The sequence below is a fragment of the Vidua chalybeata genome, chromosome 3, assembly GCF_026979565.1.
Source record: "Vidua chalybeata isolate OUT-0048 chromosome 3, bVidCha1 merged haplotype, whole genome shotgun sequence".
Taxonomy (NCBI): domain Eukaryota; kingdom Metazoa; phylum Chordata; class Aves; order Passeriformes; family Viduidae; genus Vidua; species Vidua chalybeata.
In genome coordinates, this window is record NC_071532.1 from 36,167,208 (window position 1) to 36,182,407 (window position 15,200).

The 15,200-nt window shown below is 42.9% G+C and overlaps 1 protein-coding gene across 3 annotated transcripts in view; it reads left to right on the plus strand.

Annotated features, from left to right (window-relative positions):
• Positions 1-2,582: 2,582 nt before the first annotated feature.
• XPO1 (exportin 1) overlaps positions 2,583-15,200 on the plus strand; it is a 34,325-nt gene continuing 21,707 nt past the window's right edge. The window contains exons 1-5 of one of the 3 annotated variants that reach the window (XM_053938062.1): positions 2,583-2,675; positions 3,221-3,276; positions 6,875-7,006; positions 10,690-10,791; positions 14,624-14,696. In XM_053938062.1, the coding sequence (XP_053794037.1) occupies positions 6,881-7,006; positions 10,690-10,791; positions 14,624-14,696 (301 nt within the window). In that variant the 5' untranslated portion in view covers positions 2,583-2,675; positions 3,221-3,276; positions 6,875-6,880. Of the gene's footprint in view, positions 2,676-3,108; positions 3,277-6,874; positions 7,007-10,689; positions 10,792-14,623; positions 14,697-15,200 lie in introns of those variants that run through there. The other 2 variants (XM_053938061.1, XM_053938063.1) reach the window with 2 other exon arrangements.

Here is a 15,200-nt window from a genome sequence, read left to right on the forward strand (position 1 = left end):
AACATTCATTTAACAAACTGATTTAAGGATTTAAACATTTGTCTCTTACATGCATATACACACTAAGAAAATAGAAGTGAACCTTCTGCACAAGCAGAAGGAGTTAAAAGAATCTGACTTTTTGGTCTCTTACATCAGTTTGTTTTGAACACCAGAGCTAGCTAGAACATCAAAACACACATAGGAACTGTTTATTCTAAGTGCTAGAGTTACAGCCCCGCTTTTAACCCACCAACAGCTTGCTATGCCTGTCCATTCTACTGGAATCACTTTCAAATTCAATCCCAGCAGTTCCAGTGCTATCTTCAATTACAGTCACTCTGCTAAGGCCAACCCCCCAGAACAACACAAACAAGCTGAAATAAACAAAGCACTGTTACCACTCTGACACAGATGTTAACAGGATGCAGTTCCTTTTAGGCATGATAAAAAATAAAAGAGACCATTCACATTCCAGCTCTTCAAGCCTTAAATTCTGCAGAAGTTTTTCCAAGAAACTTAACTGAGGAGTTAAGTGCAGTAATACATCACATTCAGACAGTATTGCATCACACGGGATCTGATTTGGTACCACACTGTCTTGTACCGTCTGAGATTCTGCCCAAAACATAATTGTGTATTTGAATACAAGATTTCCCCAGCTTTCCCAGAAACACATAAAAAAAAAAAAAATCACATAACACACACAAAATGAAGACTGAGGAACTGGAATCCCCACAGCACTTCTAGAATTGGTCAGACAATCAGAACAGTGTAAGTATGTGCAATTGTATTTATTTATTGAAGTATGTTATGGTTTTCATTGCACTGGCAATCTTTTGGGGATGACTACAGATGCCTAACTTTAAACTGATGCATTCCACAGAAGGTATGGATTAAAAAAAATCCTATGGGAAAATATACAGGTTTTGAGCCTGATCCAGCAGCTACATGGCCAAGCACACACTATCTGTAAAGCTAGAAAGCCAACAAAGGCTTCAAAAATATAGTTAAGTGTCCTTCTTATGACTTATTAGCAATAGCACAGCACCTGCCTGCTAGATACAAACTTCACACCATGGTAATTTAGCCACTATGCCTGAGCAGTCTACACACCACAAAACAGTATTTGTTTTTACTTTAAAACTGTGCAAAAGTGCTTAAGCATCCCTCCCATACTCCTAGGCATAGCACAGGCAAACACCACCTCAACAAAGCTACAGAGAAAGTTTCCTTTGGAAATCATCCAGAGGGCATTTCACAAATCAAAAGTATCACTCCTATAACAAGTTTCACTGACTAGTGTAATGCCATCCCAAAAACAAAGTAACTGCTTCAATTGAAGTGATGAAAAAGAAAGTTTGTTCCTATAAGGGTATTTAAATACTTCCTAATAGTAGCCTCCTCACAGAAATGTTTCTATAGCTATGGCTTTTTCAAATGAGGGCTAAGACTGAAGAAATGCATCTGGTAGGTACAGAGTACATTCACTGGTAGGAGCTTTTCCATGTGGAAATCGGTAAGCACGTTCTCTGCTCCTTCAGGCAGCGATGAGATGAGCAACCACAGCGTGCCAAGCTTGTGCTGCCACAGAAAACCCTCAAATCACCCCTGTTCGCGTTTGGTTACCTACTACACCTCACACAACTCGAGATTTGGATAAATCTAAAGCCAGCCTTGCCTGAAGCACACTTTGGAGGGCAGCTGCAGGAAGCTAGATACCCCATGGACAGAGGCATCGTAAAGAAGGGGACACACACCTCACCCGCAATCTGCACAGGCTCTGGTGGAGAGCATAGGGCTGCTGGGGTAAGGGACGGCAAGCACCCACCGAGGGTTGGTGCCCCTGCTGCTCACTCTACAGCTGAGATATTCTGCTCCACTCCACTCCCTCCCAGAGAGAGGGAGGGACCTGTGGGGTAATGCCCGCCATTGCCACACAGGCCCCTCACAGAGGGTGCCCCATCTCCCTCGGAAGCAGCTCCTCAGCGCGAATGGGCTGGTGGTCGAACCCCTTGCCCTCACGGGCCAACTCCACGAACCTCCTCCCCTCACGGGCCGGCACCCTCGAGTCCCTTCACCTCGCTAGGCAGAGGCCCCCAAACCCCTTCCCCTCACGGACCGCCTACCCCGCTCCCGCCATTGCGCCTCATGCACGCGGCCGGGGGCGCCCAACGGCCGCGCCTTTCCCGCCCCCTCCCGCCACAGCCCCAAAAGCCGCGCTCAGGCGCGCGCGTCACGCCGCCACCGCTGCCGGCCAATGAGAGCGCGCCCAGGCCTGCGCCCGCGCTTTGCGAGTACGGAGGCGGGGCCTCTCTGAGTGACAGCGCGGCTCGGCCTATCGGGGAGCGGCAGCTCCCCCCCTTAGCGCGCAAAGCGCTGCTGGAGAGGGGGCGGGTCCCCTCTGCTCACCCCCCCCCCCGCCGCTCGCTCCCCCCGCCCATCCGAGGCGCGCAGCGGATTGACAGCGCGCCCGACCAATCAGTGTGGCGGCCGCCATCGCGGCGGCACATCCCGGGGCCAATGGGAGCGGTGGCTGGGTGGGGCCTTCGAGGTTTCCAAACGCTCCGCGGCGCCATGGGCTGAAAACTAAACCGAGATGGAATCTCCCAGTCTGAACCGGTTTGAGCCGGTTCCGAGCCTGTGGCATTAGGAGGGGGAGACGTGCCGCGCTCAGTCCCCGTCGCCGCCGCTGCGTGTGTGACCTGCTCATAGGGGACCCGTAGCCGAGGGGGCGAAGTTTAGTGCGAGCCGCGGTGGGGGCGGCGGGAATGGGGGCGAACTGAGTGCCGGGCGGGGAGGGCGGCAGCCGCAGGGGCAGCGAGAGCCGGCGGGGCCGGGCCTGGGCGGCGCGGGAGGCGCAGCCGGGTAGATCCCCCCGCACCAGCGAGGTCGGAGCGCCGCGCCGGCCGCTTTCCCGGGGCTGAGGGGAAGGTGCGGAGCCGAGCGCGGAGCCCCGGGGGCCGCTGCGGGCGCCTGGTGCAGCTAGGCCGGGCACGCTGCGAGGGGAGGAGTAGCGCCACTAACCCCGACCCACCACCGAGGAGGGAGCGCTCGCCTTCCCCCCCCACCTCCTGCCGTGGTGTTTTTTTCCCTCCTTCTGTGTTGTTTTTTTTTTTTTTTTTTTTTTTTTCCCTCCTTCCCTGGTCTTTCTATTTTTTCTTCTTCATTTTGGGAGGGGGTTATTTTTGGTGGTCTTTTTTTATTTTTTATTTTTTTTTTTCTTGTGGCGTGTGGTTAGAAACTTGGCTCGCTCGCCCCTACTTTCTGAAGGAAGAGGCTGTGAGAAACCCCTAGGTAAGCGAGGGTTGTGGGGGGTCGCGATGGGCAACGCGGAGAGGGCAGAGGGGGGTATTTTGAGGGACAGAACGGGGCGATGTGCCCGTGCAGGGGGCCCCAGAGCCTGGCATGTGCTGGGAGAGATGTGATGGACCCCATGGAGAAGCGCTGAGGGGCGGGGGTGCGCTCGGATGGGGTTTGGGGTACGAGCATCCCCGGCCTGACCGAGCGCAGCCACTGATGCTGCGGGAGATGCTCCTCGTTAGGAGGGGGCCGGGTGGGCTGGGATCGGGTACGGGCAAACCCGGCGACATAATCTGTAAATTATTAGGAGTGGAAGTTTCCAGAAATATTTTTTTGTGTGTGTGTGTCTGTGCAGCAGTATTGAAACGTCCGCCTGGATCACGTGGGGAGCCTTGTATAGAGCGCAGGGCTGGAGCCCAGGGGAGGAGGAGGGAGGGGCTGCGGGGCCATCGTGCTCCGCAGGGCCCCGGCCCGCCCGACCCACCGCCCGGGCCCGTTCCCCGCCAGGAGCCGGGGCCCTGCCGGCCTGAGCCGGGAGCCGGAGCGACTGCCCGAGAGCCGGGGCGCTGCCCGCCCGCCGGGGCGCTGCGGCAGGAGCCGGGGAAGGGCCGCGGCGCTGGGTGGGTGTGAGTTATTTCCAGCCGAAAATGAAGGCTCCGAGGTGTCGGGCAGATGTTGCTTAATCCGTCTCGTCCGTCTCCTTCACATGTGTGTGTGTGAAGGAGCAAAGGGAAGGGGTGGTTTCGTTGCCATTGCTGGTGTGTGGAGTGTGATGCGAACGCGTTTAGTCGTGCGGTGTGTTTCATAGCCACTCACCCCTCCTGGGTGGGCTTTACAAGTGATGCAGCTAATTCCTTGGAAGAGGGAGGCAATTCATTTGCATTGCGTGCTTGGAATGGGGCACAGTGACTGTCCCGGGGTGGGTTTGTTTTTTTTCAGTCGCTGCCCCCAATGAGCTTTATCTCATAAATATCTGGGTTAAAGGGTGCTGTAGGATTCATGGTAAATGCTCAACATTTCTCACTATTAAGTGCCTGCTGTAACTCCTGTGTGCTACAGACCAAAATGAATCGGGTGTACCACAACAAGCTAACTGTTGTGTTAAAGGTCCAGGGTCATCGAGAGTTGGGATAACTGTGTAAACAGTGCTGTTAATGCAGTTCTTTTGACCTTCGGTAGATGTCACATTCTTGCTGTGTTGTAGTTCAGCTTTTTTTTTTTTTTTCTGGTTTGGTTTTTATTTTATTTTTAACTTTTTCTCTTTTGCTTTTGTTTGCCCATTTATTTAAGGACTGATCAGTGGTGGTTCTTGGAGCTGAGGCTTAAATCCGTTCCGGAGTTCAGGCATGATGGGGGAGGGAAAAGTGTAGGAGTACAGTAAATCAGAGATTAGGAGCTTCATGTGGGTACAGGGTTAGGAGTGGGAGATCGAGTTGGCTGCAGGTGGTGGTGGCCACAAAGCCGCCATTTCTGTGTTTCGGCTGGCGAAGTAGGTAGGTCATGTTGAAGATACTGCTGGGAGTGGCGAAGGGCCCTATTCAAAACATTTCCTTTCTGCTTCCATGTGTTGAATAACTTCTCTCGGTCACGCTGCTCCTCCTTGGCGCTCTCGGGGTGGCCTGAAAACCACCGAAAGAGGCTCAGGTCTGAAATGAATGGCCCTACATGAGGAGCGACTGGTGCACGACATTTGTTGTAGTTTAGAAACCGCTTTCCCGGCTCACGGCTCGGCCGTGGAGGCCAGATGTGGACAAAAAGGGGCGTGTCTGGGAGCATTAACTGCTCTGAGCCTCTTCATGGGTGCAGTTTCCTTCTAGTGCTGCTGCTCACTGCCCCTCATTTGCCAGGTGACATTTTCAGCGTCCTCCTGAGCCAAAAGAATGGAATGAAGAATGAAGTCGGCCTTTTTTGCTGCCGTGTTTCTCGCTTCCCAAGTTAACATCACAATTTTGAAAACATTAGGAGTTGAGGGAAGAATAGACATGGAGTGTTAATTTTAATTTATTTTGTTCCCTACTTGATGTTTATTTTCTCCTGGTTTTGCAGGAACATGTAACGAGACTTGACTGGATATTGAGATGAAACCCTTAAAATGGTTGTGTTAGTGTAGTAATACTGAGTTTTCTAGTTGAAAATCCAATTAGAATATTTGGGTTCAAAGCTATTTTTATATATAGAAGTAACAGAAATTCCTTGACACTACTTGAAAATACACATTTCTAAGCAAAAGATTTTCCTTGTCTGGATGCTACAGTAAAACTTTCACTTAATTAGTAATTACTAGGGTTGAGGCACAGGTTTGTCCTGCTCCTTACTTTTGAGCATTACTTGAATACATAAAGCATGAAACAAATTCTTCCTTACACATGGAGTTATTTAGTAAGAGCATATCTGACTTTGGAGTGTGTTCCTGGAAGAGTTTCAGGTTGTATCTTTCTGAGTATGCAGATGATTCTGGTGTAACTTTTTGATTGATCTTGCACTTGCTTAGGCTTCTGGCCGTTTGTTAAGTGAACAGTTTTACATGAGATCTGTAGGTTTACAGGGTTTGGAAAGGAGGGTGAGTGACACAGAGGTGCTGTAGATGGCAGGGTGGAATATGAGTTAGAGTTGCCATTTTCTGTAAGAACAGGGCAATAAACTTGATTAGGTGTTTCAACGTGGGGGAGGGAGGGTGGTGTGAAAAAGGTAGAGTGTAACTTACCATCAAAAATCCCGTGGCTTCTGGCTTGTTTTTCTGCTTTTCACAATGCCTTTATCCTGCACCAGTCTCTGGCTGGTAAAGAATCTCACACACCCCACCTGACTCTCTTTGCATAATATCAGTGCTGCTCTATCTAGGACAAAGAGTTAATGCGTGTGTCCCTGGGTTTAGGGGATCTGAAACCTCCAGTAGAATTCAATTTCAGTTTGAAGTAATCTCACATGGCATACAGAGTAACCTGCTGATTTAACGGTCCCTTTGTTTCATGGTCTCTAAGTGCCTTCAGTCAACTTAGTTTCAGTGGTAATTTTTTACTTGGATGTGGTTAACTTGTAAGGTCGTTTTCTTTTTTTTTCCCCAACTATTTGAAAAATGCCCTGTGGCTAACTTCTTGCGCTGTGTGTAGATCACGTTTCACCTCCATACCCAAGTGTTTAAAAGCTTTTGGAACTGAATCTTCTGAATGTGCATGTTGGCCTTGGGAACTCGATACTCGGCTGAGATTGCCAATCTGGGTTTTGGTTGTAGTGACACAAGGCTTTTCAACCAGCAGACCTGTAGGGGTTGATAGCTGCTTTGGAATAAACCCCCGGGTGCTGGTAACGCAGCCCATGCTCTAGTCAGACTGTTACTGTGTGTTTTACATGTTGAGGACCCTGAGAGTTGAGCTGGGGTAGTGATAGGTGAATTTTTCAGGGGGGAAAAAGAAAAGTTTGTCCTTTTATGTGCCTCACAATCAGAGCAGTTGTATCCAGTGTTATCTACTACTGCTAACATAAGCATCTTGTTTCAATGAGACAAATGAACTAAGTTGAAGCACTTGCTTTGCAGCTGCATCTGATAATAATTTCTTACTAATTGATCAATTTTTTAAAACTTATTTTGCAGTAATCTATGCCAGCAATTATGACAATGTTAGCAGACCATGCAGCTCGTCAGCTGCTGGATTTTAACCAGAAACTGGATATCAATCTCTTGGACAATGTGGTGAACTGCTTGTACCATGGAGAAGGTGCACAGGTAAGGTGGACGTGGAACATATATTTATTGACCATGTTTAACCTTACAGTAAAATCAGCTGAGCAAATTCAGTTCACTTAAGTAACAATTAGTAATATTAGTGAATTTACTGAGCTAGTGACTGGAATATCACTGGCAGTCACATGAAATGTGAATTCACATTGAGATGACTCTTGGAGAAATGTTTGGTGTGTGTACATTTCTAGCTTGTCTTCTGATGTTGAGAATTATTAGGAAATATGATTTGGTAAGGTCACTTGATGCAGCTCACCTTTCTGACTTAGTTCTTCAGGAAGGTCTGAGCTACCTGTTACTTGTTATGGACAGGATTGTGAAGCTGTAAATGTAATATTTGCTTTAGTGAAGAATTGTATTTAAAAGAAAAATCTTTGTGATGCTATTACTGTGTTTGTATTTATAAAGAAGCATGTCATGCATATTTAATAGAAGAGTTTGTTCCTTTCTTGTGTCTGGGCTTTTTTGTTTTCCATTACAGTTTGCACAGGTTCTTCTTGCGTTCTTTCCTTTGGACTTAGTGCAGATTGTGAAATGTTAAGTTGAAATGGAAGGACTGTGCATTTGTGTGTTTGCATATATTGCCTTGAAAGTGAATCTTGTATTGCTTTTTTAAAATCTATTTCTTGAACTTCTTTGGAAACAAGACTTAAATGTTGAGAGCAAATATTGCTACAAAGGGTGTTGGCATAGTTCCTCTTCTGGCAGATTTTAATTGTTCAGGCTCAACAAATTGGGAGTTTCAGTGTCAGGCATCTCTTACTAAGATAGTCTTGCACAACAATAAGTGAATTAAGTGGGACAAAGTAGCTGATGCTTTTCTGTTCTTTCCAGCTGTTAGATTAAACAATGATATACATGCATATACTTGCTCTGTGTATTTCTTTAGGGGAAAAAAAAGCTTTTGTAAAATTACTAATGTGAATTCCAATAGGTTTTGAAATACCTTGTTGTTTTTTGAAATATTTGCATTTTGGATGTCCTAAATTCAGATAGTTACTTGCTGTCATTTTTTAAGTGCTTGGATGACAGAAAACTCATTGTAGCTTTTGTCTTAAAGTATGAATATCTGTAGCACTTGTTTTGTGATCTTTTACTGCCTTGCAAAACAGGTGATGCTTATAATGTTGTTTGGTTTGAAAAGAGTTGGGAAGGTTTGTAGGGAAAACAAAGGATTACCACTAAATACAGTGATCAGATTGCCATTGTTCTGGCATTGTGAGTAGTTGCTTCACTTAAAACAGCTGGGAAAAGTCTCCAGTATTTAGAAAATCAATGCAATAAGATGCAAAAATCCAAGAGGTGGTGTTTAACTGGAAAAAGTAAATTATTATGTAAACTTATTTAAATACACGTACTTACACGTGTCACCTCAATGAAACTTTGGTCAGCTATTTTAGTACCTTCCAACACTGGAGACATTTCAGGGAGTCTGAGCTTTCCCTCTTCCAAGGAGTTAAAAAATGCAGGAAAAATTGGTTCTCAGTGGAGTCTGACAGATCAAGTCCTTTACTAAAGGGTGACAGGAATAATAGGACTTGAGGAAACTAAATATTAAAATTGAGAGATTACCAGTGGTTTTCCTGGAATAGGTCAGGGTAATGTCAGGGTAAAACAGGTTTAGAATGCAACCTGAGTGGCCTGTGCTGAACTTGCTTTCAGATTCACCTGCCTCCTCCTTCTGCTTAGTTCTTATCTCTGCTTGCAAAACTGTTACCTGCTGATCTGTATTAGGCAAGAAAGAAGCTATTTTCTGTCCTGGAGATTTAAATTTTTTTCTCTCAGCTTTTTTGGGTATACTTTTCTGAAAAGAATGAATGTCCCCACCCCAGTGCAACACATGACTAAGGAGATTTCATGCAACTCATAAATGTTTACCTGGACTTATCCTAGCCTCCTAGCCATTGATTTGTTAGATCTTCACATGTCCAGAAAGATGATTTGTAAATTTCTTTTTGGTACCAGCAACACGATAAGGCTTTGTTCTTGATTAACCATTATTACTAAATTGATACTCTTTATGAAACTACAGAGTTTGATGTCCAGAAAAGGGGTCAGTGGGTATGAGAGCAAACCTCTCAGCAAACTGGGAGAAGGATATGGACTGTCTGTATTTTGTTGGTGTTGAAATTTGATCCTGGGTCATGTCACCAGTATTAGAAGCAAACAGGAGGCCAATATAAAAACACACTTGCAGATTGAAATACAGCTATTCCTTCCCTTTTAAAACAAAAGTGTATTAGAAGTGCTGGGTTTTCTGGGTTTTTTTGTTTTTTTTTGTTTTTTTTTTTAACTCTGATGTCACACTGGAAAAATAGGGTTGTACTGGTTGTGGTCTTAAGCAGAATATTTGTGTGGTACTTGTTTGTCCATATCAGATCTGCTGGTCCAGTTGCTCCCCTGTGCTCAATTATACCAAGTAGGGGCGCAAGTGGTGTTGTACAGATAGTTTAGACATTCTTGCCCTTTTCTGTTGTAACCTCAAATTTAATTTTGTAAGTCACATGTTAAATTTGTCAGTTCCTTGTGTATATATATATGTATGTATATGTATATACAAGGAACTGACAAATACATCTATATATATATTTGGGGTCTTGATGTCTTTGGGTTTCTAAGTTGCTGAAAATACATGTTTTCTTACACCAGTTGCTGGTTAGCTCAGATATGTACTTGGATGAGACTAGAAAGCTGCATGACTGTAGTAAGTTCTAACTGTTGAAGTTAATCCTAAAGCAAAGCTTTATCTGCTTTGTAACTCTGTCCAATAGGCTCTACAGTGCAGTGAAAGAATGAACTAAGTTGTGTTAATTATGTTGTAAAATGTCCACCTTGTTTGTAAGGCAGTGCTTGCAGGGGGTACAATTTGCAGCGAGATTTGTCAGTACATGGCACTTTTGAAAATGGCTGACATGAGTTTGGCTCCCTAAAAATTCTTGAGGACATGCAGGCTTTTGAAAAGGGATAGCTAAAATGAATTCAGCTATTTCAATGTGTAATTGTTTTAGATGAGGTTTTCAAGAAACCACAGCATCTAGGACAGTAATTGAAAATGTCAGTCCCAAGGAAGAGTGAACCATTAGCGTGACCAACTCCCTTCCTCCTGCCAGCAGGTTTTTATTATGGTTTTGTAGGTTGTTAGGTACACCAAGGATCCCTCAGAAGTAGGGATTGGAGACCACTAATGTTCTGTTCTGTGGTTCTTCAAAATAAAATTAGCAGTTCTGCAGCACAAAACAGTGTTCCTGAAATCTGGCACTTTGTATAAGTGTTTCCACTGGAACTAGAAAGTTTGGGTGCCCTAGAGTAAAGTTTTATATCTAGATGACTTTGTGGAAGGGGAGAGAACTTCATTCCCCAGTAGGTTTCCCCCATCATGTGTGCTTTTCTTGCATGTTTGCTGCTGGTTTGGATGAATCATTCAGGATGGAAGAGTGGAAATGATAAATTACTGTCCTGCATCGATGGGCTTTTGGAGTTTGGTTGTTACTGAACTTCAGCTGTCAGAGGAGGCGGCTTGAGGGACTTGTTGCTGCTGGTTGAGTTCTGCATAACACTTAGATAAGTGATTTAAATGGAGTGTTAACATATTGATGTCTTCAGTGACAGTGTATAACTTCTTAAATAATCTAATACTAACACTTTTTTCAAATCAACTTTTCTTTCAGCAAAGAATGGCACAAGAAGTGTTGACTCACTTAAAAGAACATCCTGATGCGTGGACAAGAGTTGATACTATTTTGGAGTTCTCTCAGAACATGAATACCAAAGTAAGCAAATTAACTTTTATTTATTTGGTTTTCCTCTTTCTTCCATTCATAAACTTTGAGGAAGGTATCTCATTTTTAGCCATAGATTTTCTTGATTCAAACCATATTTTTTTTGATTGTCTTGTTCACAAAGATTGCTTTAAGCAAGAATTGTAAATGAAAAAAATATTCAGACCTCCTTTTACATTGCCAAGAGTTTACCCCTCCCCCCTTTTTTTTTTTTGAGGATGAGCTAAATTGGTTACACAGAATTTTTTTCAAGGCACATACAAGCATCATGCCAGTTCCCAAGACTGGTATTGTGTCTATATAAATCTGAGTAATGAAAAGTCTCCTAGAGCCACATTTTGTCCTTGGGTAAGTGCTTGGCTGTGTGTGATCATAGTGAAAGCCATGTGCATGTAACTGAGGAGAAAATTTGTCCCTAGGTGTGTTAAAGGCAAAACAAACCTTATTAGGCCAAGGTTTTGAGCAATCAATAAAGGTTGAGCACCCCAAAGTTTGTAGTATATCAGTTCTTTGCTACTATGCAGAACACATTTGCTTTTTACTGCTGTTGGAAATCCATCCATCATGGTAGAGGCTAAAATGGGCAGCGTTCAGGGCTTTTTCTGCAATTTGAAATGCTGTACCTAAGACTTGTGAAGTTTGAGCCAAAAAGATGAGCAAAATGTGTTTTCCCTGTCGTAAGCTTGATGATTATTATCTCAAATAACTGACATGCATGTTTTTCTGCTGAATACACACTGTGTTCAAACAGAAAAAAAATTGTGTTTGGATGGTTTCTGAAATCATGTGGTATTCATGAAGCAGTTAATATTTTTTTTTCATTGCTCTCTGAAGTTGAGGGGAAAACAGTTTAAAGAACTTCCTCAAAGTAATACCTTTAAGCACCTTTAAGTAACAGTGTTTGCCTGTTTGCTTGCCTGGTAAACTTTGCTTTTTATACTGACAGACATTACTAATGTTTAAGTTGATTTATCAACAGTATTTTTAAAAACTCAAATTTGTCTTGTGAAAAATGAGATGATTAGAGGAACAGAAAGAAAGCAACAGGTAAAGAATTCTTCAATTTACATAAATTGCAAATGATTTGGTGCTAAATTTATGCACTATGACATTTGGCTTTTATGCAATCATATTTTTTCTTTAATTAAAGCTGTTAACACTACCTGATATTAATCATAATGTTCCATTATGTTGATTGCTTGTAATAGGAAGAAAAGGGGTGTCTTCCTGTGCAACTGACACAGCTAGGCTTTGACGGCAGGCCTCCACAAGGTCTACCCTTTTGATTCCCTTTAACTGAATTCTGTTCATCAATTGTTTTTTGTTTATTGGGAGGTGGGAGGGAAAGGGATTCGGTGCATAAAATAAGTAATAAGGGTGCCATAGAAATTTCTACCACAGGGATCATTTCATGCTATTCTTTTTTGAGTCTTTTGCTGTTGTCTGTCCCTCATCTTCATAACTGGGAAGTGAATTAGTGGTAGACAATTAGCAAACCAAGAGCAAATTAGTTTTTGAAAAGCTTCTGTCTTACACAGAGATAAGATGTGTTCACATGTGCTGTTGCAGTAGTTGATTAAAAGGCAGGACTTTGTAATTGGTATCAATGACTTTTGGGAGTGGTGTTCCTCATTGTCAGAGAAATAAGAGTGATTAGAACCATCAAATCAAATGAAACAAAGTAAAGAGCCCCGAAGGCCCCTTGCAGATGTTGGGGCTGATGGAGTCCTTCCAGTGAGGTGTGGCAAAAAGGATGTACAGGTGAGATTTGTACACAGTGATTTTACTGCTGCTGCTGTTCAGTGTCATGTTAGGGAAAAGGAGTGTTTTTAAGACTGAGGAAGAAGTGAACAAGACACTGCAGAGGGCAGAACTGAAGGCACAAAAGAATGAGTAGAAACCTTTGTAGTGTGAACAGCTTAAGGTCCATGAACCCAAATGAGATGTTTGAGCGGGTAATGAGGGATAGGTGTGGCAGATTGCTAGAGGTGTCTGTCCATTTCTTTGATTCCACAAAATTCTCAGTGAGGAAAAAGCCCACTGAAAATGAGGTCTGTCCTTAGTCAGTTGTTAGGTTTTTCATTTAAGTTTAATTTGGTCATCTAGTGTCTATTTAAAATGAAAGTAGACTTGCCATTCTGGTGTGAAAGCTAAATAAGTTCACTTGTGGAAAAAGGATTTAGGAGAAAATGAACATTTCTAGTTAGTTAATACCTGAAAATTTAATGTATATGCCTCTAGAACATAGAAATTTCACTAGAGTTTAGATGTACTTCAGGAAGGTTAGCACTGTCTGATATAAATATTCATACTGTCAACATTGTTAGGAGCTTTTGTAAGTATGTTTTGTATCATGAGCCTGGATCACTTGCAGATGGTGTCTGTAAATTTATAGCAGTGGCTGAAATCAATTCCTGTGATTTTTGCTTAAGAACATTTTTGCACATTTTCCTATATGAAAATTCTCTCAATTTAATTTACCTTTTATGTCACATAATTAAATCAATTTACAGGTTAAAATCTAGTTGATAAGCTTTTGCTGCTGACCATAGAGGCAATAAAAATACCCTGCCAGCTTTCTGCATGTAATTCATAATTTCTCTTGGTGCCCAAGGTTTTGGAAGGGGACAGAATATTTTGCAGATGCAGGATGTGCACCTGGAATCTCCTGGGAACTGGGATCAGACAGGGAAGCAAAGGGACGTAGGTTATGTTAAGATGAGAACAGCAAAACTGCTCTTTTAGTACAATGTAGCTTGGGACAGTCTACATTGTGTTCTTTTAATTAAACTGATGTCTGTATGATCCCTTTGGTCGAAATGCTAATGATCCTACTTTGTGTAACAACTAACCACTTTAAAGAGGAACTCTTATTCTCAGCCAAACTTGGAATTGTGAAAACTTGAGTTTACCTTTCAGGCATTGATTTTTTTTTTTTTTTTTTTTCTTCCTAATCCACTGTAGATAAAGTAAATGCAAAACTCCTCATCCCCTTTTCTCTCCTGTCTATTCATGCTAATGGGGTTTTACATATTAAAGTTTTTTGGTTCTACCATGACAAACTTCTTTCCCTGTTACTGTGAGTTGGCAGTAGGGACAAATGGGCAGAGGGAATGGCCATTTGCAGCGTTAATGGCTTCGGGTAAGAACATAGGAAGGAATTCCTGAAAGGTAAAATGATTTCCAAGAGCTTATTCATGTTTTTATTGTTCTTTGACTGAGCACAAAAGTTCATCTTTAAATATTAGAAATAGTTGCCATATTGGGGTGGGGATTGAAATTAAATAAACCTGTGGGTTGTCTTGCTGTTCCTAAAGTAACACACTGAAGTTTGGGAAATACTTTTTCTAGAAAGTGCCAGTGTCAGGACATGTGATGCTAAGACAAGATTTTTTTTTTCCAGCTCTTAAGAGGAACAGTAGGAAGCTTGAGACACCGTCCAAGCTGCTAAATATTTTAGGAGCCTGGTTGTGTTAATACTCAAACTTAGAAGCAGTCATTTGTGATACAAATTCATATCTGGCTGCTACTTTTCCAGATAGCCAAAATTGTCTGCCAGAGGGCTTTTCATTATTGTTTTCCCCCCTCCTGGTGTGAGCATGATGAAACAACAGGACTTAGTATAGCCAAGAATAAAACAAGGAAATACGATGCATGAAACCTCAGTCAGTAAATGGGTGAATAGACATATATTTAATAAAATTGTTAGTTTAAGAATCTTGAAGTCTTAGATGTTAAGTGTGAATGTCTGATTGAATGAGACTCCTGCAAGGTAGTTAGTCCTACAGTAATGTACTCACATTTTGTTCTTCTCCAATTTCAGTATTATGGACTGCAAATCTTGGAAAATGTGATAAAAACAAGATGGAAGATTCTTCCAAGGAACCAGTGTGAAGGTAAGGAGGGATTTTTGTCTTTTCCTCAGAACTTTGTGTATTAACTGAGATTTAGACTTCCAGTCTCTAAGTAACATTTCTGTCATGTGTTATGATATCTTGAATGATGAAACCACATCTTTCACTTCTGTGATAGTGGTCTCAGTGGGTTAGTGAGCAGCTGAAATTCTGTGAATTTGTGGAAAAGGTGTGGCTGATAGTTTTGAAACATCTGAGGTGAATCCCTGGCATTGAGGTAGAGGTAGAGGTTTTCATTCTCTGTACTTGGAACAGGAGGTTTTGTTTTCTTCACCCTCTCGAAGCTGTGTGTGCAGCCCCAAGCAGACTCAGTAACCCACTTGTTACCTTGTGTAGGTTTCTGTTATTATTTTGAAATTGTAAACAGTAACAATGATTTTAAAATGGAAACAGTAAGTAAATGCACTTTCTTACCTATTGATGGTCACGCATTCTTTTAGGCAGGAGGTACAATATATAAACAGGCAGATGGCTGTAATTGGTGCA